Genomic DNA, 27,646 nt, shown 5'->3' on the forward strand with positions numbered 1-27,646 from the left:
CAGCGTGCAGTGGTGTATTGTAGGTACAGCGTGCAGTGGTGTGGTGTATTGTAGGTACAGCGTGCAGTGGTGTGGTGTATTGTAGGTACAGTATGTAGTGGTGTATTGTAGGTACAGTATGTAGTGGTGTAATAATGTGTTGTATGATGTACTGTATAAATATGATTTTTAATAATGACCATAATCTTGTTGGATAACAGGAAGAGTATCCTTAATAAATGGAAAACTGTAATGCTGGGGAGGAGATGACACGTCAGCATCCCAAATGGTGTCCTGCTCCCTGCATAGTGTTCCCTGCATAGTGTTCCCTGCATAGTGTTCCCTGCATAGTGTTCCCTGCATAGTGTTCCCTGCATAGTGTTCCCTGCATAGTGTTCCCTGCATAGTGCTCCCTGCATAGTGCTCCCTGCATAGTGCTCCCTGCATAGTGCTCCCTGCATAGTGTTCCCTGCATAGTGTTCCCTGCATAGTGTTCCCTGCATAGTGTTCCCTGCATAGTGTTCCCTGCATAGTGTTCCCTGCATAGTGTTCCCTGCATAGTGTTCCCTGCATAGTGTTCCCTGCATAGTGTTCCCTGCATAGTGTTCCCTGCATAGTGTTCCCTGCATAGTGTTCCCTGCATAGTGTTCGCCGGATAGTGTTCCCTGCATAGTGTTCGCCGGATAGTGTTCCCTGCATAGTGTTCCCTGCATAGTGTTCCCTGCATAGGAACATAGTGTTCCCTGCATAGTATACCCTACATAGGAACATAGTGTTCCCTGCATAGTGTTCCCTGCATAGTGTTCCCTGCATAGGAACATAGTGTTCCCTGCATAGTGTTCCCTGCATAGTGTTCCCTACATAGGAACATAGTGTTCCCTGCATAGTGTTCCCTACATAGGAACATAGTGTTCCCTGCATAGTGTTCCCTACATAGGAACATAGTGTTCCCTGCATAGTATTCCGTACATAGGAACATAGTGCTCCCTGCATAGTATTCCGTACATAGGAACATAGTGCTCCCTGCATAGTATTCCCTACATAGGAACATAGTGTTCCCTGCATAGTGTTCCCTGCATAGGAACATAGTGTTCCCTGCATAGTGTTCCCTGCATAGGAACATAGTGCTCCCTGCATAGTGTTCCCTGCATAGGAACATAGTGCTCCCTGCATAGTATTCCCTACATAGGAACATAGTGTTCCCTGCATAGTGTTCCCTGCATAGGAACATAGTGTTCCCTGCATAGTGTTCCCTGCATAGGAACATAGTGCTCCCTGCATAGTGTTCCCTGCATAGGAACATAGTGCTCCCTGCATAGTATTCCCTACATAGGAACATAGTGTTCCCTGCATAGTGTTCCCTACATAGGAACATAGTGCTCCCTGCATAGTATTCCATACATAGGAACATAGTGTTCCCTGCATAGTGTTCCCTGCATAGGAACATAGTGTTCCCTGCATAGTGTTCCCTGCATAGGAACATAGTGCTCCCTGCATAGTGTTCCCTGCATAGGAACATAGTGCTCCCTGCATAGTGCTCCCTGCATAGTGTTCCCTGCATAGTGTTCCCTACATAGGAACATAGTGCTCCCTGCATAGTATTCCGTACATAGGAACATAGTGCTCCCTGCATAGTGCTCCCTGCATAGTGTTCCCTGCATAGTGTTCCCTGCATAGTGTTCGCCGGATAGTGTTCCCTGCATAGTGTTCCCTGCATAGGAACATAGTGTTCCCTGCATAGTGTTCTCCCTGCATAGTGTTCCCTACATAGGAACATAGTGTTCCCTGCATAGTGTTCCCTGCATAGTGTTCCCTACATAGGAACATAGTGTTCCCTGCATAGTGTTCCCTACATAGGAACATAGTGTTCCCTGCATAGTATTCCGTACATAGGAACATAGTGCTCCCTGCATAGTATTCCCTACATAGGAACATAGTGTTCCCTGCATAGTGTTCCCTGCATAGGAACATAGTGTTCCCTGCATAGTGTTCCCTGCATAGTGTTCCCTGCATAGTGTTCCCTGCATAGTGTTCCCTACATAGGAACATAGTGTTCCCTGCATAGTGTTCCCTACATAGGAACATAGTGTTCCCTGCATAGTGTTCCCTACATAGGAACATAGTGTTCCCTGCATAGTGTTCCATACATAAGAACACAGTGTTCCCTGCACAGTGTTCCCTGCACAGTGTTCCCTGCATAGTGTTCCCTACATAGGAACATAGTGTTCCCTGCATAGTGTTCCATACATAAGAACACAGTGTTCCCTGCACAGTGTTCCCTGCACAGTGTTCCCTGCACTGTGTTCCCTGCAGTGTTCCCTACATAGGAACATAGTGTTCCCTGCATAGTGTTCCCTACATGTTGTTCCCATGGGCCATTCTCAACGAGCCTTTAGGGTGATGGGCCATTCACAACGAGCCTTTAGGCTGATGGGCCATTGACAACGAGCCTTTAGGCTGATGGGCCATTGACAACGAGCCTTTAGGCTGATGGGCCATTGACAACGAGCCTTTAGGCTGATGGGCCATTGACAACGAGCCTTTAGGCTGATGGGCCATTCACAACGAGCCTTTAGGCTGATGGGCCATTCACAACGAGCCTTTAGGCTGATGGGCCATTGACAACGAGCCTTTAGGCTGATGGGCCATTGACAACGAGCCTTTAGGCTGATGGGCCATTCACAACGAGCCTTTAGGCTGATGGGCCATTGACAACGAGCCTTTAGGCTGATGGGCCATTCACAACGAGCCTTTAGGGTGATGGGTCATTCACAACGAGCCTTTAGGGTGATGGGTTTTTTGTTGGTTGTGAATGATGTGAGATACTGAATATGACTCATATACAGTTTGGCACTCTGAACACACAGCACCAAGACAGTTTTGATCAGTTGTGGCACTGGAGTCATTACCAGGTGTGGTTGATCCTGAACCTGGCAGCCTGTCTGGAAAAGCCTGAAGCTTCCTGGCTGGGTGCCGTAGTAGAGATTTGTCTCATACATTGTCTCTGTCTCACACTCTAAATCTGAAACTGAGAGGCCATTTTGGTTCTTAAATCTGTATGTCCAAAACGGTGAACAGAGGCGTCTGGACCTCGGTGCTATACTAGGTAGATGATAATAAGTTTAGTAGTTGTGTGTTTTGCATCACACTAGTCTGGTAGGACTTCTCCTCTATGTGGATTCTGACTGACACTTCTGATGTTGTTGTGGCAGTCATGACATTTTGTCAGACGGTGATTGTCAAGCGAATAACGGCCGGTCTCACGGTAATTTTCTTGGCTTCCACATCTAGTCTACATTTTAAAAAGTCAAATAAATCCATTTAATATAGCCTCCACCTTCACAATAAATCCATGTAATATAGCCTCCACCTTCACAATAAATCCATTTAATATAGCCTCCACCTTCACAATAAATACATGTAATATAGTCTACCTACACCATCACAATAAATCCATGTAATATAGCCTCCACCTTCACAATAAATCCATGTAATATAGTCTACACCTTCACAATAAATCCATGTAATATAGTCTACACCTTCACAATAAATCCATGTAATATAGTCTACACCTTCACAATAAATCCATTTAATATAGCCTCCACCTTCACAATAAATCCATTTAATATAGCCTCCACCTTCACAATAAATCCATGTATTATAGCCTCCACCTTCACAATAAATCCATGTAATATAGCTTCCACCTTCACAATAAATCCATGTAATATAGCTTCCACCTTCACAATAAATCCATGTAATATAGCCTCCACCTTCACAATAAATCCATGTAATATAGCCTCCACCTTCACAATAAATCCATGTAATATAGCCTCCACCTTCACAATAAATACATGTAATATAGCCTCCACCTTCACAATAAATACATGTAATATAGCCTCCACCTTCACAATAAATCCATTATTTATTTTAGATGGGTCTAAAGAAACATGATAAGAAGAAAATGTATTTATCTATTTGTAAATGTAGTCTGTTTCAGAAGAACAGAATAACATCCTCTGAGTTGTCCTTATGTTCGGTCCTGATCTGGCTATGCCAAATGGCTGTGGGCTACACTAGTTCATTTAGCAGACAAGATTTTTTTTAGAATTCCTAGGTATTATTTTATATTTTATAGTATGAAGAATAAAATTGAACAAAGCTGAATAAAATAGGAGTGAACATTCTGTGTTGAGCAGTTAATAGAGAATAGGTACTCCTATATGCTTAATTTAGAGTAATTTATGCAATTTTAGTTGTTCTACAAACTTTGGGATATATGTTTTGATTTTTAATCCATTCTAAGGCGGCATGATGCGACTCTAATGATGATTTGAAAAAAGTGTCTTCAAAGACATGAGTTTTTTTGTTTGTTTTTTGCGCAGGCTGTACACACTACATCAGTCTCTCATTCACAATTTGACAAGCACTTGATAATAAGCCTCACATTTCCGACATCCCCTTTGTGTGGCCGTAATGCCCCGTAAAAATCCATGCCTTTTATGGCCAGTGGCCGTTGTGCCCTTGAGCTGAATATAATCTTTATAATTTATTTGAATTTTTACCACCTTTATCGCCCTACTTTCGATCTTGTCTCATTGCTGCAACTTCCCAACGTGCTCGGGAGGCAAAGGTCGCTTCTTAACACCCGCCCACCACACCCAGCGTGTCAACGAATCACTGTTCAACTGATACTAACCTTATTAGAACATATAGGACTATGGGCTAGACTACATGAGGTGTGATACTAACCTTATAGGACTATGGACTAGACTACATGAGGTGTGATACTAACCTTATTAAAACATATAGGACTATGGACTAGACTACATGAGGTGTGATACTAACCTTATAGGACTATGGACTAGACTACATGAGGTGTGATACTAACCTTATAGGACTATGGACTAGACTACAGGAGGTGTGATACTAACCTTATAGGACTATGGACTAGACTACATGAGGTGTGATACTAACCTTATTAAAACATATAGGACTATGGGCTAGACTACATGAGGTGTGATACTAACCTTATAGGACTATGGACTAGACTACAGGAGGTGTGATACTAACCTTATAGGACTATGGACTAGACTACATGAGGTGTGATACTAACCTTATAGGACTATGGACTAGACTACATGAGGTGTGATACTAACCTTATAGGACTATGGACTAGACTACATGAGGTGTGATACTAACCTTATTAAAACATATAGGACTATGGACTAGACTACATGAGGTGTGATACTAACCTTATAGGACTATGGGCTAGACTACATGAGGTGTGATACTAACCTTATAGGACTATGGACTAGACTAAATGAGGTGTGATACTAACCTTATAGGACTATGGGCTAGACTACATGAGGTGTGATACTAACCTTATAGGACTATGGACTAGACTAAATGAGGTGTGATACTAACCTTATAGGACTATGGGCTAGACTACATGAGGTGTGATACTAACCTTATTAAAACTTATAGGACTATGGACTAGACTAATTTACATCAACAACATAGCTCAGGCAGTAGGAAACTCTCTCAACCATTTATATGCAGATTAAACAATCTTCTACTCAGCTGGCCTCTCCCTGGATTTTGTGTTAAACGCTCTACAACAAAGCTTTCTTAGTGTCCAACAAGCTTTCTCTGCCCTTAACCTCGTTCTGAACACCTCCAAAACAAAGGTCATGTGGTTTGGTAAGGAGCCCCTCTTCCCACAGGTGTTCTTACTGCATCTGAGGGTTTAGAGGTTGAGGTAGTCACCTCCTACTAGTACTTGGGAGTATGGCTAGACGGTACACTGTCTACTGCAGAGGTCTACTGCAGCCCTCATCCTCCACATACAACACCCATTCTGCCAGTCACATTCTGTTAAAGGTCCCTAAAGCACACGCATCCCTGGGTCGCTCCTCTTTTCAGTTCGCTGCAGCTAGCGAGTGGAACGAGCTGCAACAAACACTCAAACTGGACAGTTATCTCAATCTCTTCATTCAAAGACACAGTCATGGACACTCTTACTGACAGTTGTGGCTGCTTCGCGTGATGTATTGTTGTCTCTACCTTCTTGCCCTTTGTGCTGTTGTCTGTGACCAATATTGTTTGTACCATTTCTTTATTTTGTGTTGCTACCGTGTTGTGTTGCTACCATGTTGTCATGTGTTGCTGCCATGCTATGTTGTTGACTTAGGTCTCTCTTTATTTAGGGTTGTTGTCTCTTGTTTTGTGTGTTGTCCTATATATTTTATTTTTAATCCCAGCAGGAGGCCTTTTGCCTTTTTGTTAGGCTGTCATTGTAAATAAGAATTTGTTCTTAATTTGACTTGCCAAGTTAAATAAAATGTAAAAAATAAAACATGAGATGTGGGACTATGATTTGAAAAAGTTAAAAAAAAAAAAAAAAAGCAAGCTGGGCATCATTCACAAGTGATTGGCTAATATTGTCCCCCATCACACTGTTCTTGATTTAATCTGGTCTTTACCTGTATTACATAATACAGTGCCTTCGGAAAGTATTCAGACCCCTTGACTTTTCCCACATTTTGTTACTTTACAGCCAATTCTAAAATGTTTTTTTTTTTAATAAAAATGTCCTCATCCATCTACACATGATACCCCATAATGACAAAATAAAAACAGATTTTTAGAAATGTTTTCAAATGTATTGAAAATAAAACTGAAAATAATTGATTTACATAAGTATTCAGACCCTTTACTTAGTACTTTGTTGAAGCACCTTTTGGCATCAATTACAGCCTCAAGTCTTCTTGGGTTTGACGCTACAAGCTTGGCACACCTGTATTTGGGGAGTTTCTCCCATTCTTCTCTACAGATCCTCTCAAGCTCTGTCAGGTTGGATGGGAAGCGTTGCTACACAGCTATTTTAAGGTCTCTCCAGAGATGTTCGATCAGGTTTAAGTCCGTGCTCCGGCTGGGCCACTCAAGGACATTGAGACTTGTCCCGAAGCTACTCCTGTCTTGGCTGTGTGCTTAGGGTCGTTGTCCTGTTGGAAGGTGAACCTTCGCCCCAGTCTGAGAACCTGCTCCAGAGTGCTCAGGACTTCATCAACAGTCTCTCTGTACTTGGCTCCATTCATCTTTCCCTCGATCCTGACTAGTCTCCCAGTCCCTGCCGCTGAAAAACATCCCTACAGCATGATGCTGCCACCACCATGCTTCACCGTAGAGATGGTGCCAGGTTTCCTCCTGACGTGACACTTGGCATTCAGGCCAAAGAGTTCAATCTTAGTTTCATCAGACCAGAGAATCTTGTTTCTCATAGTCTTGAGAGTCTTTAGGTGCCTTTTGGCAAACTCCAAGCGGGATGTCATGTGCCTTTTTACAGAGGAGTGGGTTCCGTTTGGCTATTCTATCAGAAAGGCCTGATTGGAGGAGTGCTGCAGAGGTGGTTGTCCTTCTGGAAGGTTCTCCAATCGCCACATTGGGTTCTTGGTCACCTCTCTGACCAAGGCGCTTCTCCCCCGATTTCTCAGTTTGGACGGGCGGCCAGCTCTAGGAGGAGTCTTAGTGATTCCAAACTTCTTCCATTAAGAATGATGGAGGCCACTGTGTTTTAGGGGGACCTTCAATGCTGCAGAATGTTTTTGGTACCCTTCCCCAGATCTGTACCTCGACACAATCCTGTCTCGGCCCTTTACAGACCAATTACCTCGACCTCATGGCTTTGTTTTTGCTCTGACATGCACTGTCAACTGTGGGACCTTATATAGACAGGTGTGTGCCTTTCCAAATCATGTCCAATCAATTGAGTTTACCACAGGTGGGCTCCAGTCAAGATGTAGAAACATCTCAAAGATGATCAATGGAAACAGGATGCACCTGAGCTCAATTTCAAGTCTCATAGCAAAGGGTATAAATACTTATGTAAATAAAATAATTCTGTTTTCTTTATTTTTATAAATGTAAAAAAAAAAAAATGTAAACCTTTTCACTTTGTCATTAAAGGGTATTGTGTTTTAGATTCATGAGGACTAAATATTATTTCATCCATTTTTAGAATAAGGCTGTAAAATGTGGAAAAAGTCAAGGGGTCGGAATACTTTCCAAATGTGATGTATATGTGTAAAATTAGTTTTGATTTAGAATGGACCATTATCATTATATGTCCTTAAATAATGAATGGAGGACGCTTTTCCCTTGGTTCATTCTCATGCCAGCCAGCTAGGCTATACTCCTGTTGTGAAGCGAAACAATTAGCTTAATATTCGGAAAGTTGATAAATAAATATAATATGCCTAGCCTATAGAACGCTGATGGGATCTTCCTCTTTTTAATAGAGGCCATCACTCTGTTTTCTCACTCAATTGCATAGCCGATAGAAATGTTGCACATCATGAGCTCATGGGATCTTGTAAAAATTTAATTAGATTCAGAGTGATTAGAGGGACAGTAGAGTCCTGAGTACCAGACAGTCAGTAAGTTTGGGAGGTTACTAATGACCATCAGCATCATCAGAGCTGGGAGAAACCTAGTTACTGTGAGGTCATGACTCGTGACTACCGGTTTGACGGTAATACGATCACCATAAAAGCCCTAATCTTGATACGTTGATTAATACTGTGTAAATTTTGGCATGTTTACCCATTGTTGTGTGCGTAGACAGCAAGTCAATGGAGCTAACTGGCTAGCTACTACTGTTAGCTCGCCAGATAGCCACAAATCCTTTTTTTAGCTAAGCTAAAGCTAGCTAACCACAAATAATTTACATCTACCTTGCATAACATTATATTGAGGTCATTTTTGCCTGTTTTTGCCGTTCCTGTGTAATGAACGGCGCTATATAAATGACATGTATTATTCTAAATTGATTTTATTTTAACGTTTTGTGTTGCAGGAGGCCTTACAGAGAATAATAACCACGTTGGCCAATAAAAATGAGGAGCTCCATAACTTTATGGAAACACTTAGTCACTCTCTGGCTGGTGTCCAGGTGAGATATATTTTTATTTATTTATTTAACTAGGCAAGTCAGTAAAGAACAAATTCGTATTTTCAATGATAGGCTAGGAACAGTGTGTTAACTGCCTGTTCAGGGGGTAGAACAACAGATTTGTACCTACTCAGCTCTGGGATTTGAACTTGCAACTTTTCGGTTACGAGTCCAACGCTCTAACCACTAGGCTACCCTGCCGCCCCATATATACATAACACTCAGTCAATTACATTAAACATAACATACAGCAATAATAATCTTGATATTACAATCTTGTACAGTCATTTCCATTTACCAAATATGTCATGTTGATCCATCTATAGACTCTTGTGACGCAGAGATGTGGTTCTGGGTTCAGAGGATAATCAATGTGTGTGTGTGTGTGTGTGTGTGTGTGTGTGTGTGTGTGTGTGATTTTTCCAAGGTGAACTCCCCACAGGCAGTGTCCGACCTGGAGGAGGAGTTTGACAGATTATTCACCATCCTGGTTGAGATGAAGGAGAGCATGATCAACACCATCAAACAGGAAGGGGCCAAGAAGACACAGGAACTACAGGTACCTGACCCCTAACCCCTGACCCCTAACCCAACACCATCAAACATCAATCTCGTCCCGAGTCTGAGGTACTGGATCAGGCGTGCCTGGCACCGATGATCACACCACGCTCAAACCCCTTGTAGGTCACTCGTTTTCCACAATTCTAACGGTCAATGGAACATGAATTTCTGAATTTCTCGACGCCTTACTGCTTTATATAGCAAGCCACGTCTCACTGTCTGTCGGAGAGATCCATTTTTCTATACCTAACATACTGGCCGGGCATTGTGTATATATTGGATGAACCATGACTAGAATACAGTATATACATATGAAATGAGTAAACCAGTATGTAAACGTTATTAAAGTGACCAGTGATTCCATGACTATGTCCATAGGGCAGCAGTCTCTAAGGTGCAGGTTTGAGTAACCAGGGGGTAGTCGTCTAGTAACAGTAACTAAGGCTCAGGACAGGGTACTGGGTGGTAGCTGGCTAGCAACAGTAACTAAGGCTCAGGGCAGGGTACTGGGTGGTTGTCGGCTAGTAACAGTAACTAAGGCTCAGGGCAGGGTACTGGGTGGTAGCTGGCTAGTAACAGTAACTAAGGCTCAGGGCAGGGTACTGGGTGGTAGCTGGCTAGTAACAGTAACTAAGGCTCAGGGCAGGGTACTGGGTGGTAGCTGGCTAGTAACAGTAACAGTAAGATTCAGGGCAGGGTACTGGGTGGTAGCCGGCTAGTAACAGTAACTAAGGCTCAGGGCAGGGTACTGGGTGGTAGCTGGCTAGTAACAGTAACAGTAAGATTCAGGGCAGGGTACTGGGTGGTAGCCGGCTAGTAACAGTAACTAAGGCTCAGGGCAGGGTACTGGGTGGTAGCCGGCTAGTAACAGTAACTAAGGTTCAGGGCAGGGTACTGGGCGGAGGCTGGCTAGTAACAGTAACTAAGGTTCAGGGCAGGGTACTGGGCGGAGGCTGGCTAGTAACAGTAACTAAGGTTCAGGGCAGGGTACTGGGTGGTAGTCGGCTAGTAACAGTAACTAAGGCTCAGGGCAGGGTACTGGGTGGTAGTCGGCTAGTAACAGTAACTAAGGCTCAGGGCAGGGTACTGGGTGGTAGTCGGCTAGTAACAGTAACTAAGGCTCAGGGCAGGGTACTGGGTGGTAGCCGGCTAGCAACAGTAACTAAGATTCAGGGCAGGGTACTGGGTGGTAGCCGGCTAGCAACAGTAACTAAGATTCAGGGCAGGGTACTGGGTGGTAGCCGGCTGGTAACAGTAACTAAGGCTCAGGGCAGGGTACTGGGTGGTAGCCGGCTAGTAACAGTAACTAAGGCTCAGGGCAGGGTACTGGGTGGTAGTCGGCTAGTAACAGTAAGGTTCAGGGCAGGGTACTGGGTGGTAGCCGGCTAGTAACAGTAACTAAGGCTCAGGGCAGGGTACTGGGTGGTAGCCGGCTAGTAACAGTAACTAAGGCTCAGGGCAGGGTACTGGGCGGAGGCTGGCTAGTGGTGACTATTTAACAGTCTGATGGCCTGGAGATGTTTCTCAGCTGTTTCTCAGTCTCTCGGTCCCCTGCTTTGATGCACCTGTACTGTCTCCACCTTCTAGATGGTAGCAGGGCGAACATGCCAGGGCTCGGATGGCTGAGGTCCTTGATGATGTCCTAGATGGTAGCAGGGCGAACATGCCAGGGCTCGGGTGGCTGAGGTCCTTGATGATGTCCTAGATGGTAGCAGAGCGAACATGCCAGGGCTCGGGTGGCTGAGGTCCTTGATGATGTCCTAGATGGTAGCAAGGTGAACATACCAGGGCTCGGGTGGCTGAGGTCCTTGATGATGTCCTAGATGGTAGCGGGGTGAACATGCCAGGGCTCGGGTGGCTGAGGTCCTTGATGATGTCCTAGATGGTAGCGGGGTGAACATGCCAGGGCTCGGGTGGCTGAGGTCCTTGATGATCTTCTAGATGGTAGCGGGGTGAACATGCCAGGGCTCGGGTGGCTGAGGTCCTTGATGATGTCCTAGATGGTAGCGGGGTGAACATGCCAGGGCTCGGGTGGCTGAGGTCCTTCATCTTCTTGGCCTTCCTGTGACACTGAGTGCTGTAGGTGTCCAGCAGGGCAGGCAGTGTGCCCCCGGTGATGAGTTGGGCAGACCACACCATCCTCTGGAGAACCCTACGGTTGCAGACTGTGGAATTGCTGTACCAGGCAGTGATACAGGCCGACAGTGATGCTCTCAATTGTGCATCTGTAAATGTTCTTGAGGGTCTTAGGTGCTCCTGAGGTTGAAGAGGCGCTGTTGGAGTGAATGGACCATTTCAGATCCTTGGTGATGTGCACGCCAAGGAACTTGAAGCATTTGACCCCTCTCCTCTGTGGCCCCGGCGGTGGATGGGGGCGGGCTCCCTTCTCCTGTAGTCCACGATCAGCTCCTGCGGCCCCGCCTCTCTCCTGCGGCCCCGCCTCTCTCCTGCGGCCCCGCCGGTGTGGCTCCCTTCTCCTGTAGTCCACGAACAGCTCCTTTGTTTTGCTGACGTTGAGGGAGAGGTTGTTTTCCCGGCACCACTCCCCCAGGACTCTCACCTCCCCCAGGACTCTCACCTCCCCCAGGACTCTCACCTCCCCCAGGACTCTCACCTCCCCCAGGACTCTCACCTCCCCCAGGACTCTCACCTCCCCCAGGACTCCACTCCTCCCTGTGACTCCACTCCTTACCACTAGTGTTCGTTATGGGTGTTGTTGTAGTGCCTCCATACACCCTTCCCAGCCTGAGGTCTCTCTCTCTCTCTCTGTTTGTGTGTGTGATATATTGGTAGTGTTGGATGTGTTGTTGTGGTTCTTGGTTAGTGTACACCCCTCTCTCAGGCAGTCTGGGGTGTGTGTGATGTCATCATGCTGCTATGGCAGTTTCCTAGCCAACTCTCTAAATCCATTGAGCAGGAAACACAAAGTGTCTGAAATTACCCCCAGATAAGAGATTACCACTTTATCCCTCTCTGATGTTGACCACTGCCTGGTATGCTGGTCCTCATCACGTCAAGCTCACTCAGTTGGTAGAGAATGGCGCTTGTAATGCCAGGGTAGTGGGTTCGATTCCAGGCAGTGTAGCCTAGTGGTTAGAGCATTGGACTAGTAACCGAAAGGTTGCAAGTTCAAACCCCCGAGCTGACATGGTACAAATATGTCGTTCTGCCGTCAAGAAAATAAGAATTTGTTCTTAACTGACTTGCCTAGTAAAATAAAACATTTTTTTTTTTTTTTAATGTGTAAAATGTATGCATGCTGTAGATGACTGTGGATAAAAGCCTCTGCTACTTGGCATATATTATATTAAAATATACACTCGTTGGCCAGTTTATTAGGTACACCATCCTGTTCATGAAAATGTTTCGCTCCTGCAGACAGTGGAGTCATGTGGCTTGTTATATAAAGCAGGCAGACAGGCATCGAGGCATTCAGTTACTGTTCCATTAAACATCAGACTGGACAAAACTAGTGCCCTAAGTGACTGAGCCTGGTATGATCAGTGCCTGGTGCACCGGTTCTAGTTCCTCAGAAACGGCCTTCTGGGCTTTTCACTCACGACAGTGTCTCGGGTTTACTGAGAATGATGCAACAAACCAAAACATCCAGTCAGCAGCAGTCCTGTGGGCGAAAACAGCTGGTTGATGAGAGGTTGAAGGAGAAAGAGAAGAATCATGCAAGTTAACAGGTGGGCCACAAACAGACATAACAGCGCAGGACAACAGTGGTGTGCAGAACGACATCTCAGAACCCACAACTCGTCGGTCCTCGTCACGGATGGTTCTATTGCAGGAGACGGCCACACCGTGTTTCACTCCAGGGGGCACGTGATCACCAACACTGGACAAATGAGTGGAAAAACATTGCCTTGGTCCGACAAATCTCAGTTCCTGTTGTGTCATGCTGATGGCAGAGTCAGGATTTGGTTTAAGCAGCATGAGTCCATGGCCTCGGTGGTGTGATGGTGTGGGAAATGTTTTCCTGACACACATTAGGTCCCTTGATACCAATTCCCGACGCCTCAAATAATTCAGGTTGTTCTGGAGGCGGATGGGGGTCCGATTTTATACTAGATGGGTGTACCTAATAAAATGTTTCTGAACGCACATACTCATTCTCACCATGGAAACACACACTACCGTTCAAAAGTTTGGGGTCACTTAGAAATGTCCTTGTTTTGAAAGAAAAGCACATTGGTTTTTGTCCCTTAAAACAACATCAAATTGATCAGAAATGCACTGTAGACATTGTTAATGTTGTAAATGACTATTGTAGCTGGAAACAGCAGATTTGTATATGGATTATCTACATAGATGTACAGAGGTCCATTATCAGCAACCATCACTTCTGTGTTCCAACGGCAAGTTGTTAGCTAATCCAAGTTTATAATTTTAAAAGGCTAATTGATCATTAGAAAACCTTTTTGCAATTATGTTAGCACAGCTGAAAACTGTTGTACTGATTTTAAAGAAGCAATAAAACTGGCCTTCTTTAGACAAGTTGAGTATCTGGAGCATCAACATTTGTGGGCTGGTCACGGGTGCACCTCAGCCACGCTCAAGGTCCTAAACGATATCATAACCGCCATCGATAAGAGACAGTACTGTGCATCCGTCTTCATGGACCTGGCCAAGGCTTTCGACTCTGTCAATCACCACATCCTTATCGTCAGACTCAACAGCCTTGGTTTCTCTAATGACTGCTTCACCAACTACTTCTCAGAGTTCAGTGTGTCAAATCGGAGGGCCTGTTGTCCGGACCTCTGGCAGTCTCTATTGGGGTGCCACAGGGTTCAATTCTCGGGCCGACTCATACAATGCTGTATACTACTCCCTACACAGAACAGCGTAATCTGGCTCTAACCAGAATAGAAAGAGGAGTGGGAGGCCCCGGTGCACAACTGAGCAAGAGGACAAGTACATTAGAGTGACTAGTTTGAGAAACAGACGCCTCACAAGTCCTCAACTGGCAGCTTCATTAAATAGTACCAGTAAAACACCAGTCTCAACGTCAACAGTGAAAAGGCGACTCTGGGATGCTGCCCTTCTAGGTTTCCAGCTACAATCATAATTTACAACATTAACAATGTTTACACTGTATTTCGGATCAATTTGATGTTATTTTCATGGACAACAAATTTGCTTTTCTTTCAAAAACAAGAATTTCTAAGTGACACCAAACTCTTGCACAGTGTATGTTTTCATCATGTGACCCATGGAAACACAGATGTTCGTCATGTGACCTATGGAAACACAGATGTTCGTCATGTGACCTATGGAAACACAGATGTTCGTCATGTGACCTATGGAAACACAGATGTTCGTCATGTGACCCATGGAAACGCATACACCTGTGTGTTTTATTTCATCAAAGTTATTAACCCGTGTCAGTGGCATTTTAATAACAGACTAACTGTTGTTCATGATCCGTTTTAACAGTTAAATGCATTTTTTCTAAGAGTTGCCCTTTTTAAGCTGTTTTGCCAGCATTTACTATTGTTATGAGTTTGTCTGTCAGCTGATGAACCAACATTTTGTGTCACTGTGACCCATGGAAACACAGATGTTCGTCATGTGACCTATGGAAACACCTACACCTGTGTGTTTTATTGTTTTATTGTTTTACTATTGTTATGAGTTTGTCTGTCAGCTGATGAACCAAAATGTTATTGTGTCACTGTGAGCTCAGCTAGCCTTCCCAAAACCAAGGAGGTGTTTGGTTACTTTTCCCCATCTCTGGTCTTCTCTACTTGGGGTACTCTCTGTTACCTTTCCCCCTCTCTGGTCCTCTCTCCTTGGGCTTCCTGGAACCTGAGAGGAGGCTTAGCAATAGCAGCTGATCGTCTTCCTGATAGCTGACCGTTAGAAGACCTTGTAGCTAACTTTGTCCTGTGGGAAGGACAGTTATGAGAGCCTGTTCAGCCTCCTGGCTACTTTGAAGAATCTCAAATATAAAATATATTTACATTTGTTTAACACTTTTTGTTGGTTACTACGTGATTCCATATGTGTTATTTCATAGTTTTGATGTCTTCACTATTAGTCTATAATGTAGAAAATAGTAAAAACAAAGAAAAACCCTTGAATGAGTCGATGTGACCAAATTCTTGACTGGTACTGTGTGTTTTATATATATATATATATATATATATATATATATATATATATATATATTTATATATATATATATATATATATATATATATATATATAGTGGATGCTTTTAGTTAGTTCTATTGAAATCAGGCTTCAACATGAGGTATCAAGGTCGATTACATTCAGTGGTGTAACAGCTCACCCTTCTGAAATGTCTTTTACCCCTGTTTGTTCCACAGCATCAGCTGACACAGAGTGGCAGTGCCCTGAAGAGTGCAGTGGAGCTGCTGGAGTTCGCCAACAATGCTCTGGATATTCAAGACGAGGATGAGTTCACTAAGGTAGAGGCTGCTGTTCTCTCGGGCTAGGACAAAAACGTTTTAGAATTGGGTGGGAATGTATGGAGGGATTTCAGTGCCAACAGACATTTTAATTCCATGGGATATTGAATTAGAGTTTTTTTTAAATATTTTTTGCATTTTATGCACGTTGAAACGTAGAATTCTTCAGTTGAACGTGTACTTCATGATTTGAAACTGAATTGAGTGAATATTGCATTCGGTTTTCAAATATTCAAATTCAAAATAGTATATATTCCGTTTCAATATGGTAGATATTGCATTCATTGTCTGTGCATCAAGTCTCTCAAAGTTTCATATATTCAACTTTTCAGATTCAGTTTTCAAATTCCGTTCTCTAAATTCAGATTCAAAACCAGAGACAACATCCTGGTACTTTGCAAGCCATAAACTTGAAGTTATAGTTTGTCAACTGGATACACAGACAATGAATGCAATATCTACCATATTGAAACGGAATATATAAATATTGCATTTGAATATTCAATTAAATTGAATTTGACATTTTTGAATTTGTAATGCACAATGTCCTAATACAAATACTAAATGATGGAATTCAAATACAATTTGTTAGCACTGAAATCCCTCCATATGTAAGCCTTAGACAATAACATTATTTGAATGTGATCAGCTGACGAGGACTACCAGGAAGTGAATGAAGGTTAACGTTGATTTACGAGTAAGGAGCCTCGTATAGCAATCATAGGTTGGAGTATGTATTCAACCTAAAGTGAAACAACATGGACTTTCTTTGGTTCTTTTTGGAATACTTTCAAAGTGTTGATACTATGATGAAATAGTGTTCTCCTAAACTAACTAACACGTGATTTTCTTTCTCAATTTCCTATAATACAGTAACAGAATCTTAAGTTAACAGTCACGCTGCTTTTTCTGTGTTTGACGTTGTTCACCATGCTCTCCTCAGCTTCTCACTGTGTGCATACGTGTGTGTGTGTGTGTGCGTCAGTTTGGCGAGTGTCCAGTCCGACTGCATGTACCCCATCCCGTGCCTGTACCCCATTCCGTACCCCAGCTCGTACCCCATTCCATACCCCAGCTCATACCCCATCCCGTACCCGTACCCCATTCCATACCCCAGCTCATACCCCATCCCGTACCCGTACCCCATTCCGTACCCCAGCTCGTACCCCATCCCTTGCCCGTACCCCATCCCTTGCCAGTGCCCGTACCCCGTGCCCCGTCCCGTGCCCGTACCCTGTCCCGTGCCCGTACCCCGTCCCGTGCCTGTACCCCATCTCGTGCCTCCATGGCTGTACTAACTATGATATATCTCTATTGTACTAACGGTCCCACTTCTTCTTTCTCCTCCTCTTCCTCTCCTCTTCTTCCAAGGCTGCCAAGCAGATCAAAGATAGGTACGGTACTTCCCTTCAGTCTCTGGACATGCCTGGAAACCCAATGTTAAATTGCATTGAATTCGAAGTCGTGCAGAAATGACCGTTTATGAATCAGGAAAGTTCACGACCTTTTTACAAGCCAGAAAATAATATGTTAACATACTTTACTGGTTGTCTGTGCGGTTTGTCCTTTTGGCGGTAGGACTTTCCACAGGAAAGTATAATTAAAGCAACTTTTCAAAGCGCTGGTAGTGTACACATTCAGATTTCTATTACCTAGACCATGTGCAGTAGATCAAAATATGTGCATGAGATGCATGAGACACACGTCCACCAGCTCTGCTAGTATGCGTGTTTACATGGTTCTGGGCGTGCTTCAGGTGTTTGAAATATGAACGCACTACCAGCGCTTTGAAAAGTCGATGTAATTATACTTTGCTGTGTATATATTGTTTCACATTCCTACCGCCAAAAGGACCAACCGTACGGATAACCTGTAAAGTAAGATAGAAACAACATTCTGGCGTGTTCGTGGCTTTTTTTGGCTTTTTTTTTTCTCATTTGAAAAATAAAACATAATAAAAAAATAAATATATATGGTACACAATAAAGAGAATCTATTACGGGTCAACATCTACATATTTCATCCCACCGTTGATCAAAGCCCAGAATGCTTTTATTCTTCATCTGACCTGAGTTCTAATCGCGTCTACCTCTTAGTGACCCAGTGGTTAGTTAGTTATGTTCTCCTGCCTCTTAGTGACCCAGTGGTCAGTTTGTTATGTTCTCCTGCCTCTTAGTGACCCAGTGGTTAGTTCGTTATGTTCTCCTGCCTCTTAGTGACCCAGTGGTTAGTTCGTTATGTTCTCCTGCCTCATTGAGACCGTGGTTAGTTCGTTATGTTCTCCTGCCTCTTAGTGACCCAGTGGTCAGTTTGTTATGTTCTCCTGCCTCTTAGTGACCCAGTGGTTAGTTCGTTATGTTCTCCTGCCTCATTGAGACCCAGTGGTTAGTTTGTTATGTTCTCCTGCCTCTTAGTGACCCAGTGGTTAGTTAGTTATGTTCTCCTGCCTCTTAGTGACCCAGTGGTTAGTTCGTTATGTTCTCCTGCCTCTTAGTGACCCAGTGGTTAGTTCGTTATGTTCTCCTGTGTCTCCTTTAGCAACACATTCACCACTCTATCAAACGGCTAACTCCGGCTTCTCGCGGCAGAGGCCGCGGGCGACGTGAAACGAACTACCCAGCTCGCAGTCGGCTCAATACGCAACTAGTCTAGAGATGCTGCTGACGGTGTGTTGGCGAGGAGCAAAAAATATGCTACCAAGTTCTCATAATAACTTTGCTTTACAGAGAGTAGGTTACTGAGATATACAGTGATGTGGTGAGACTGAGGCAGGCTGCAATGCATGTAGGAAGAAGCAGAGGAGACAGAGGTTAGTACTGTGGTTCCCCGGACTTGACAAAATCTGTACTGATCTAATGAATCGGAACTTTAAAAAAATAAGATTCCGTATGTATCAATATGAACGTCTTCCCTACAGGGAACATTAAAATACAACCACTATGTATCAATATGAACGTCTTCCCTACAGGGAACATTAAAATACAACCACTGTATGTATCAATATGAACGTCTTCCCTGTAGGGAACATTAAAATACAACCACTGTATGTATCAATATGAACATCTTCCCTTTAGGGAACATTAAAATGCAAATGATCCAATTTTTTTTATTTTATGGTTTTGTTGCTGATGCTTTGTGTCAGTGTGAATCCCCCCCACTCCCCCCTTGCTATAGCTACGTGTTTGTAGCTGGACTGAGTGGAATGAACCTACCTACAGCAGCCAAGGTGATAATGACCGGGGTCATTTTTACTCGTTTTTACTCTTCTCCAAATAGCATTTTGAAAGTTTTTGGCTTCCGTCCGGACCTCACTAAAAATGTAAACTCTAGTTGTGGCCCTAAATAGAGGGCGTGAGAGGGAACTTCCTGATTCAAATGTTAAATTCTTCCCCCGACGTAGAATTCAATGCAGTTCAACGTTGGGTTTCCAGGGCGATGGCCATGCCTAGTAACATGCTGCAGTGGTGTGAGAAGCCTAGCTTAGTGCACGGTTCAGAGCCAGATCTGGTCAAATAGTTTACAGGTCTTGTTTCATGTGCTTTACTAACTAGATGTCTTTTTTGTAGTTGTTTTCGTCATGTAGTCAGCGATCTGGTCAGACATCGGCGAACTAAAAGTAGCATGCATTTGGTGTGTCAATATGTGTGTGAGTCTTTGTTTGCTGTTACTGACCCCAAGGTATGTGACATTAGACTTCCAGGATTTTTCGACGTGTAATTGAAAGGGCGGTTATAGTAGATGTTTTCTACATTTTTATCCTAAACTGTGTGGCTCAGTCGGTAGAGCATGGCGCTTGCAACGCCAAGCGTCGTGGGTTCGATTCCCGCTGGGGCCACCCATATGTAAAAGTAGTGGCCCCAGCCGACTTGTAAGTCGCTTTGGACAAAAGCGTCTGCTAAATGGGATATATATTATATTATTATCCTGCTATTCGTTTTTTGTTTAACTTTATTTATTGCGACAAATTATGATGGAAACTGTGTTTTCGGGAAAACAAAATGAGCACTGACAAATCATTTTGAAGGTACGCAGGGGGGCACATGATGTAAATTCCTAACTATGAAGCTCCACTTCACATTTTAAATATCAATGCCTACTGCTTGTCAAATCTGTCTTTCACAATAAAAAAATCATGTTTCTTTGCATGATCCTTGTCCTGACTTTCAAGAATGCATGAAATTGCTTCGACTTGCTTTTCTGATTGGCTGGATGCAAGTTTCACCCACCAATTATTTCAGACAAAGTGAGGGGGAAAAAGTATTAGATCCTCTGCTGATTTTGTATGTTTTGTCCACTGATAAAGAAATGATCCGTCTATAATTTTAATGGTAGGTTTATTTGAACAGTGAGAGACATAACAACAACACAAATCCAGAAAAACACATGTCAAAAATGTTATAAATTGATTTGCATTTTAATGAGGGAAATAAGTATTTGACCCATCAGCAAAACATGACTTGTTGGCAATCACAGAGGTCAGACGTTTCTTGTAGTTGGTCACCAGGTTTGCACACATCTCAGGAGGGATTTTGTCCCATTCCTCTTTGCAGATCTTTTCCAAGTCATTAAAGTTTTGAGGCTGACGTTTGGCAACTCGAACCTTCAGCTCCCTCCACAGATTTTCTATGGGAGTAAGGTCTGGAGACTGGCTAGGTCACTCCAGGACCTTAATGTGCTCCTTCTTGAACCACTCCTTTGTTGCCTTGGCCGTGTGTTTTGAGTCATTATCATGCTGGAATACCCATCCACGACCCATTTTCAATGCCCTGGCTGAAGGAGGTTCTCACCCAAGATTTGACGGTACATGGCCCCGTCCATCGTCCCTTTGATGCGGTGAAGTTGTCCTGTCCGCTTAGCAGAAAAACACCCCCAAAGCTACATTTTTCCACCTCCATGTTTGACAGTGGGGATGGTGTTCTTGGGGTCATAGGCAGCATTCCTCCTCCTCCAAACACGGCGAGTTGAGTTGATGCCAAAGAGCTCCATTTTGGTCTCATCTGACCACAACACTTTCACCCAGTTGTCCTATGAATCATTCAGATGTTCATTGGCAAACTTCAGACAGGCATGTATATGTGCTTTCTTGAGCAGCTGGACCCTGCGGGCGCTGCAGTATTTCAGTCCTTCACGGCGTAGTGTGTTACCAATTGTTTTCTTGGTGACTATGGTCCCATCTGCCTTGTGATCATTGACAAGATCCTCCAGTGTAGTTCTGGGCTGTTTCCTCACCGTTCTCATGATCATTGCAACTCCACGAGGTGAGATCTGTCATGGAGCCCCAAGCAGAAGGAGATTGACAGTTCTTTTGTGTCTCCTCCATTTGTGAATAATCACACCAACTGTTGTCACCTTCTCACCAAGCTGCTTGGCGATGGTCTTGTAGCCCATTGCAGCCTTGTGTAGGTCTACAATCTTGTCCCTGACATCCTCGGAGAGCTCTTTGGTCTTGGCCATGGTGGAGAGTTTGGAATCTGATTGATTGCTTCTGTGGACAGGTGTCTTTTATACAGGTAACAAACTGAGATTAGGAGCACTCCCTTTAAGAGTTTGTTACCTGTATAAAAGACACCTGGGAGACAGAAATCTTTCTGATTGAGAGGGGGTCAAATACTTATTTCCCTCATAAAAATGCAAATCAATTTATAACATTTTTGACATGCGTTTTGTGTTGTTGTTATTCTGTCTCTCACTGTTCAAATAAACCTACCATTAAAATTATAGACGGATCATTTCTTTATCAGTGGGCAAATGTACAAAATCAGCAGAGGATCAAATACCTTTTTCCCTCACTGTGTCCAGGAGTGCAAGTCTCACCATGGCGACCACGGAACAGTTGGCACATGAGAATGATTTAGAAAATAGCAAATATCAATACATTTATTGCATTCTATCAATGCTGGCTTTGGCCGGCTACCTGAGCCATGAAGCGGATCTTGTGTGTGGGAGGGCAGACAGGGGCGATTGCCAATTTAATTATTTAGCAATCTGCCTAAATGGATCATGGAAACACTTAAACCATTTTTCATTTTTATTAGACGCTGTAGGTTTTTTTGCGAAAAAAAAATAATATTTTTTTATGGGGGGGGGGGTGTCATTATGTCCATCTGTTTATATCGACATCAGACAGTGAAATGGAAACGCACCCCTAGCAAGCTATTGTCGAATCTGATATCTATGCCAACTTTCTAAATGGCGACAAAAATCCCAAGTTAATGGAAACACAGCTTTTGTGTGTCTCCTCCACCTGCTCCCCACCTGGGAGGGCTGGTCCCAGACCTGTTCCTGCTCTTGCCGACTCCAACGCCGCTGCTGTCACGGCCAAGACAAACATGACAAGGAGTTGTCTCACAAAACATATGCTTATGTATGTATTCAGATTTTTTTTTTAAATGACATCGGTACTAAACTTGAATGTGATAGCACAAACAGACTGACAGGCTAGCTGAAGGGTGTTGTTGGTGGTGTTGCTCTGCTATGGTGGTCTGGTGGCCTCACTGTGCCATGCTCCTCCCTGCAGGGTAACAATGGCACCAGCCTTCAGACTGACCATGAAGCCCAAGGCCACAGATAACATGGACCATCTCATGGTGGACTTCAACCAGGAACGGCAACTCCTCCAGAACCTCAGGTTTCTGCCTGGTACGTACATCTGGCTTGTGTCCCAAGTGGCCCCTATTCCCTACATATAGTGCACTACTTTAGACCAGAGCCCTATGGAACCCTATTCCCTATATAGTGCACTACTTTAGACCAGAGCCCTATGGAACCCTATTCCCTATATAGTGCACTACAGACCAGAGCCCTATGGAACCCTATTCCCTATATATAGTGCTATTCCCCATAGTGACTACTTTAGACTAGAGCCCTATGGAACACTATTCCCTATATAGTGCACTACTTTAGACCAGAGCCCTATGGAGTGCACTACTTTAGAACAGAGCCCTATGGAACCCTATTCCCTATATATAGTGCACTACTTTAGACCAGAGCCCTATGGAACCCTATTCCCTATATATAGTCCACTACTTTAGACCAGAGCCCTTTGGAACCCTATTCCCTATATAGTGCACTGCTTTAGACCAGAGCCCTATGGAACCCTATTCCCTATATAGTGCACAACTTTAGACATTCAGTACTGTCGCCTGATATGAAATATTTTGATATCAAATTCAAAATGCTGGAGAATGGAAAGATTTACACATTTTAGCTTTACCGCCCAAATAAATATCGGCGAGCAGTCTATATTATTACTGTGGACAATAAGGTTTGGCTAGTATGGAAAAGACAGCTAATATTTGCATTATTATAATAATGTGTTTGGAAATGTTTCCTATTTGTCATTTGATTATCTGTCATAATTAGCCTATTTTTTTGGATTAATTTCGTTTTTTTTTTTTCTCTCTGGGGAGTATCCAATCTAACTCGGTGGTGTTGTTTTTTTGTCGCAATGCTTTGCTATATCTTGGCCAGGTCACAGTTGTAAATGAGAACTTGTTCTCAACTTGCTTACCTGGTTAAATAAAGGTGTTCTCAACTTGCTTACCTGGTTAAGGTGAAATAAAATGTAAAAAAAAAAAAAATCTACATTGAGTGTACAAAACATTAGGAACACCTGCTCTTTCCATGACATCGACTGACCAGGTGAATCCAGGTGAAAGCTATGATCCCTTATTGATGTCACCTGTTAAAGCCACTTCAATCAGTGTAGATGAAGGGGAGGAGACGGGTTAAAGAAGGGTTTATAAGCCCTGAGACAACTGAGACATAGATTGTGTGTGCTATTCAGAGGGTAAATGGGCAAGACAAAATATTTCCATGCCTTTGAAAGGGGCCTGGTAGTAGGTTCCAGGAACACAGGTTTGTGTCAAGAACTGCAATGCTGCTGGGTTTTTAATGTTCAACAGTTCCCTGTGTATCAAAAACGGTCCACCACCCAAAGGACATCCAGCCCACTTGAGACAACTGTGGGAAGCGTTGGAGTCAACATCCCTGTAGAACGCTTTCGACACCTCGTAGAGTTCATGTCCCGACGAATTGAGGCTGTTCTGAGGGCAAAAGGGGGGTGCAACTCAATATTAGGAAAAGTGTTCCTCATGCTTATAGAGAGCAGAAGCAGCTGTGGTTAGTCAGTTCATGCTACTTTCTCATAAGGTTAGCGTGTGTGTGTGTGTGTGTGTGTGTGTGTGTGTGTGTGTGTGTGTGTGTGACCAGTAATGCTCTAACATTGCTCCCTGTATCTCTCCGTCAGATGAGGGTTGCTCTATAGCGTCAGCTGTCCAGAGAGGCTGTTCTGTGTCGTCAAAAACTAGTTAGCGCTTGAATTTGGAGATGTTTGGATTTTTCTGGAGGTTTTTGGGGAGCACCCAGCTCAGCTTCATGAGGTAATCATGGCATGTGGTGTGACAGGGCCTCCCATTGGATTATTAGGGACTTAAAGTGCTTCTCAGACTCCGTCTATGGTCTATAATCTATGGTCTATAATCTATGGCTTCAGCTGTTGACTCGTTCCTCCTCCTCCCAGCGCTGTGTCGCTGAGGCCCTAAGGCACTGCACTAGACCAGTGGTTTGCAAACTTCTCGGGGACCCCGGACGGTTCGGACTTGTCCCGGGGCCACGACGGTTCCCGGGGACCCCGCCCCCGGACTTTGTCCTCGGAGGGACCCCGCCCACGACGGTTCGGACCCGCCCACGACGGACTTGTTCGGACTTCTCCCCGCCCACGACGGTTCGGACTTCTCCTCGGGGACCCCGCCCACGACGGTTCGGACTTGTCCTTGGGGACCCCGCCCACGACGGTTCGGACTTGTCCTCGGGGACCCCGCTACGTCGGTTCACAATGTTGTTGTAGCACTAAACCATCTCACCAGATTCAGGTAGTTCAGGGCTTGATGTTTAGTTGAATCAGATGTACTAGCTATATAAAATACATGGCACGACTGGAGGTCCTCAGGAGAGGTTTGAGAACCACTGCACTAGACTAGCACACGAGTCGACCACAGATGCCCTGAGCAGCCAGACACTACAGTACCACAGATCAGAGTTAACCACCTCAACAAGACTAAAATAACCCAGAAGAGAACAGGATCTTTGGGGAACTAACCTGGGCAGGAGAAGACCTTTCTCATATTAGTGATTCCCTACTGGAGTAATACTGATGGAGATGGGATGTAGAGCTGTAGGGATGTAGAACTGTAGGGATGTAGAACTGTAGGGATGTAGGGCTGTGTTTCTGACTGAGGACCAGCGGTCTGTAGGGATGTAGGGCTGTAGGGATGAGGAGAACTGTAGGGATGTAGAAGTGTTTCTCATTGAGGACCAGCGGGCTGTAGGGGGATGTAGGAACTGTAGGGATGTGTTTCTCATTGAGGACCACTGTAGGGATGTGAGGACCAGCGGTCTGTAGGGATGTAGGACCAGGTCTGTAGGGCTGTACAGTCAGTGTTTCTCATTGAGGTCCATCGGTCTGTAGGGCTGTGTTTCTGACTGAGGACCAGCGGCCTGTAGGGCTGTAGGGCTGTGTTTCTGACTGAGGACCAGCGGTCTGTAGGGATGTAGGGCTGTAGGGATGTAGGGCTGTAAGGATATAGGGCTGTACAGTCAGTGTTTCTCATTGAGGTCCAGCGGTCTGTAGGGCTGTGTTTCTGACTGAGGACCAGCGGGCTGTAGGGCTGTGTTTCTGACTGAGGACCACTGTAGTGCTGTGTTTCTGACTGAGGACCAGCGGGCTGTAGTGCTGTGTTTCTGACTGAGGACCAGCGGTCTGTAGGGCTGTGTTTCTCATTGAGGTCCAACGGTCTGTAGGGCTGTGTTTCTGACTGAGGACCAGCGGTCTGTATTCTTGAGGTTTGAGTATTACTGATACATCATATTAGCTGTATGCTCTGTTGTGGCACTGGGAAGCTTTGAATAGCTCTTTAGGGGCAGTCTGCCAGTGTAGGGGAGCAAACCTCAAACTGACTGGGTTACGTTGATGCATCAGATGAGCTGTATGCGTTGTCGTGGACCTGGAGAAGCTTTGAGGGCAGTCGTCACAGTGGCAAGACTAGAGAACTGCTTGAATAGGACAAATCCTTCTCAAGCTGACTGTGTGTGGTTGAGGCAAGGCTGTGGCTCGTCAGCGCTGCTCTCTCTGTTTGCTCGGAGCTAGTAGACATGCTCAGTGGACCGTGAGAGCAGCGCTTCAGTCCTCTCAGTCTTCAACTGTAACTAAAAGAGACAGACTAGCCCTTACCTCTGTGGCATGGTGAGAGAGCAGTCTGGAGTGTAGTAGGCATGGAATGTGTCCCAAATGGAACCCTGTCCTACTTTTGACCAGAGCCCTATGGAACCCTATTCCCTATATAGTGCACTACTTTTGACCAGAGCCCTATGGAACCCTATTCCCTATGTAGTGCACTACTTTAGACCAGAGCCCTATAGAACCCTATTCCCTATATATATAGTGCACTACTTTAGACCAGAACCCTATTCCCTATATAGTGCACTACTTTAGACCAGAGCCCTATGGAACCCTATTCCCTATATATAGTGCACTACTTTCGACCTGAGCCCTATGGAACCCTATTCCCTATAATAGTGCACTACTTTCGACCTGAGCATATGGGGCACCAGATATTGAACAGGGTACCAGTTCAAACACTGCCCGTGGGGTAACCTGACAGTGTTTTCCAGGGTGGCAGTGCTGTGAAGGCTGAACAAATATAGAAACGTGAAACCTAACTCTAACCTTTATATAACCTCCATAACATCTCAGATGGGATTACTAGAAGTAGCACAAGTGATATGTTACTTCAGATCTGGGCCGGTATTCATCAAGTGTCTTGGAGTAGGAGATCCTATCTAGGATCAGGTCCCCCCTGTCCATTCATTATAATCTAAAAGGTCAAAGCTGATCCTAGACCAGCAATCCTACTCGAAGGTACTTTATGAATACAGGCACTGTTGCATTTCTAGTGGGATGACTTTGGTCTGATGTTGATATGGTTGATGGATATCAGAAATTAGCCTAGCCAAAGTACGCAAACAAAGAACGATCATGAGCAGCAAGCAGCATCATCAAACCACCTAGCTGCAGGTTGACCTAGAATCCTACCCTAGCCGCAGGCTGTAGGCTGCATCTCACTGTAGATGGCTGGAGGCTGCATCTCACTGTAGATGGCTGGAGGCTGCATCTCACTGTAGATGGCTGGAGGCTGCATCTCACTGTAGATGGCTGGAGGCTGCATCTCACTGTAGATGGCTGGAGGCTGCATCTCACTGTAGATGGCTGGAGGCTGCATCTCACTGTAGATGGCTGGAGGCTGCATCTCACTGTAGATGGCTGGAGGCTGCATCTCACTGTAGATGGCTGGAGGCTGCATCTCACTGTAGATGGCTGCATCTCACTGTAGGAGGCTGCATCTCACTGTAGGAGGCTGCATCTCACTGTAGGAGGCTGCATCTCACTGTAGATGGCTGCATCTCACTGTAGATGGCTGCATCTCACTGTAGATGGCTGCATCTCACTGTAGATGGCTGCATCTCACTGTAGATGGCTATAGGCTGCATGTCACTAGTGGGCTGCATCTCACTGTAGTGGGCTGTAGGCTGCATGTCACTAGTGGGCTGTAGGCTGCATGTCACTGTAGTGGGCTGTAGGCTGCATGTCACTGTAGTGGGCTGCATCTCACTGTAGTGGGCTGTAGGCTGCATGTCACTGTAGTGGGCATCTCACTGTAGT

At 44.6% G+C, this 27,646-nt stretch overlaps 1 protein-coding gene across 4 annotated transcripts in view; it reads left to right on the top strand.

Moving 5' to 3' along the window:
• The window catches only part of fsd1l (fibronectin type III and SPRY domain containing 1-like), a 69,476-nt gene that overhangs the window by 12,490 nt on the left and 29,340 nt on the right, over nt 1-27,646 (top strand). For 3 of the 4 annotated variants that reach the window (XR_010456769.1, XM_064977244.1, XM_064977246.1), the window contains exons 2-6: nt 8,834-8,929; nt 9,357-9,488; nt 15,826-15,927; nt 17,299-17,321; nt 22,445-22,566. Coding sequence is in view for 3 of the 4 variants with exons in the window: in XM_064977244.1 (XP_064833316.1) it covers nt 8,834-8,929; nt 9,357-9,488; nt 15,826-15,927; nt 17,299-17,321; nt 22,445-22,566 (475 nt within the window). In the remaining variant the exon portion in view is untranslated. The remainder of the gene's footprint in view (nt 1-8,833; nt 8,930-9,356; nt 9,489-15,825; nt 15,928-17,298; nt 17,322-22,444; nt 22,567-27,646) is intronic. The other variant, XM_064977245.1, reaches the window with a different exon arrangement.

Source organism: Oncorhynchus masou, chromosome 11 (genome assembly GCF_036934945.1).
Source record: "Oncorhynchus masou masou isolate Uvic2021 chromosome 11, UVic_Omas_1.1, whole genome shotgun sequence".
NCBI lineage: Eukaryota > Metazoa > Chordata > Actinopteri > Salmoniformes > Salmonidae > Oncorhynchus > Oncorhynchus masou.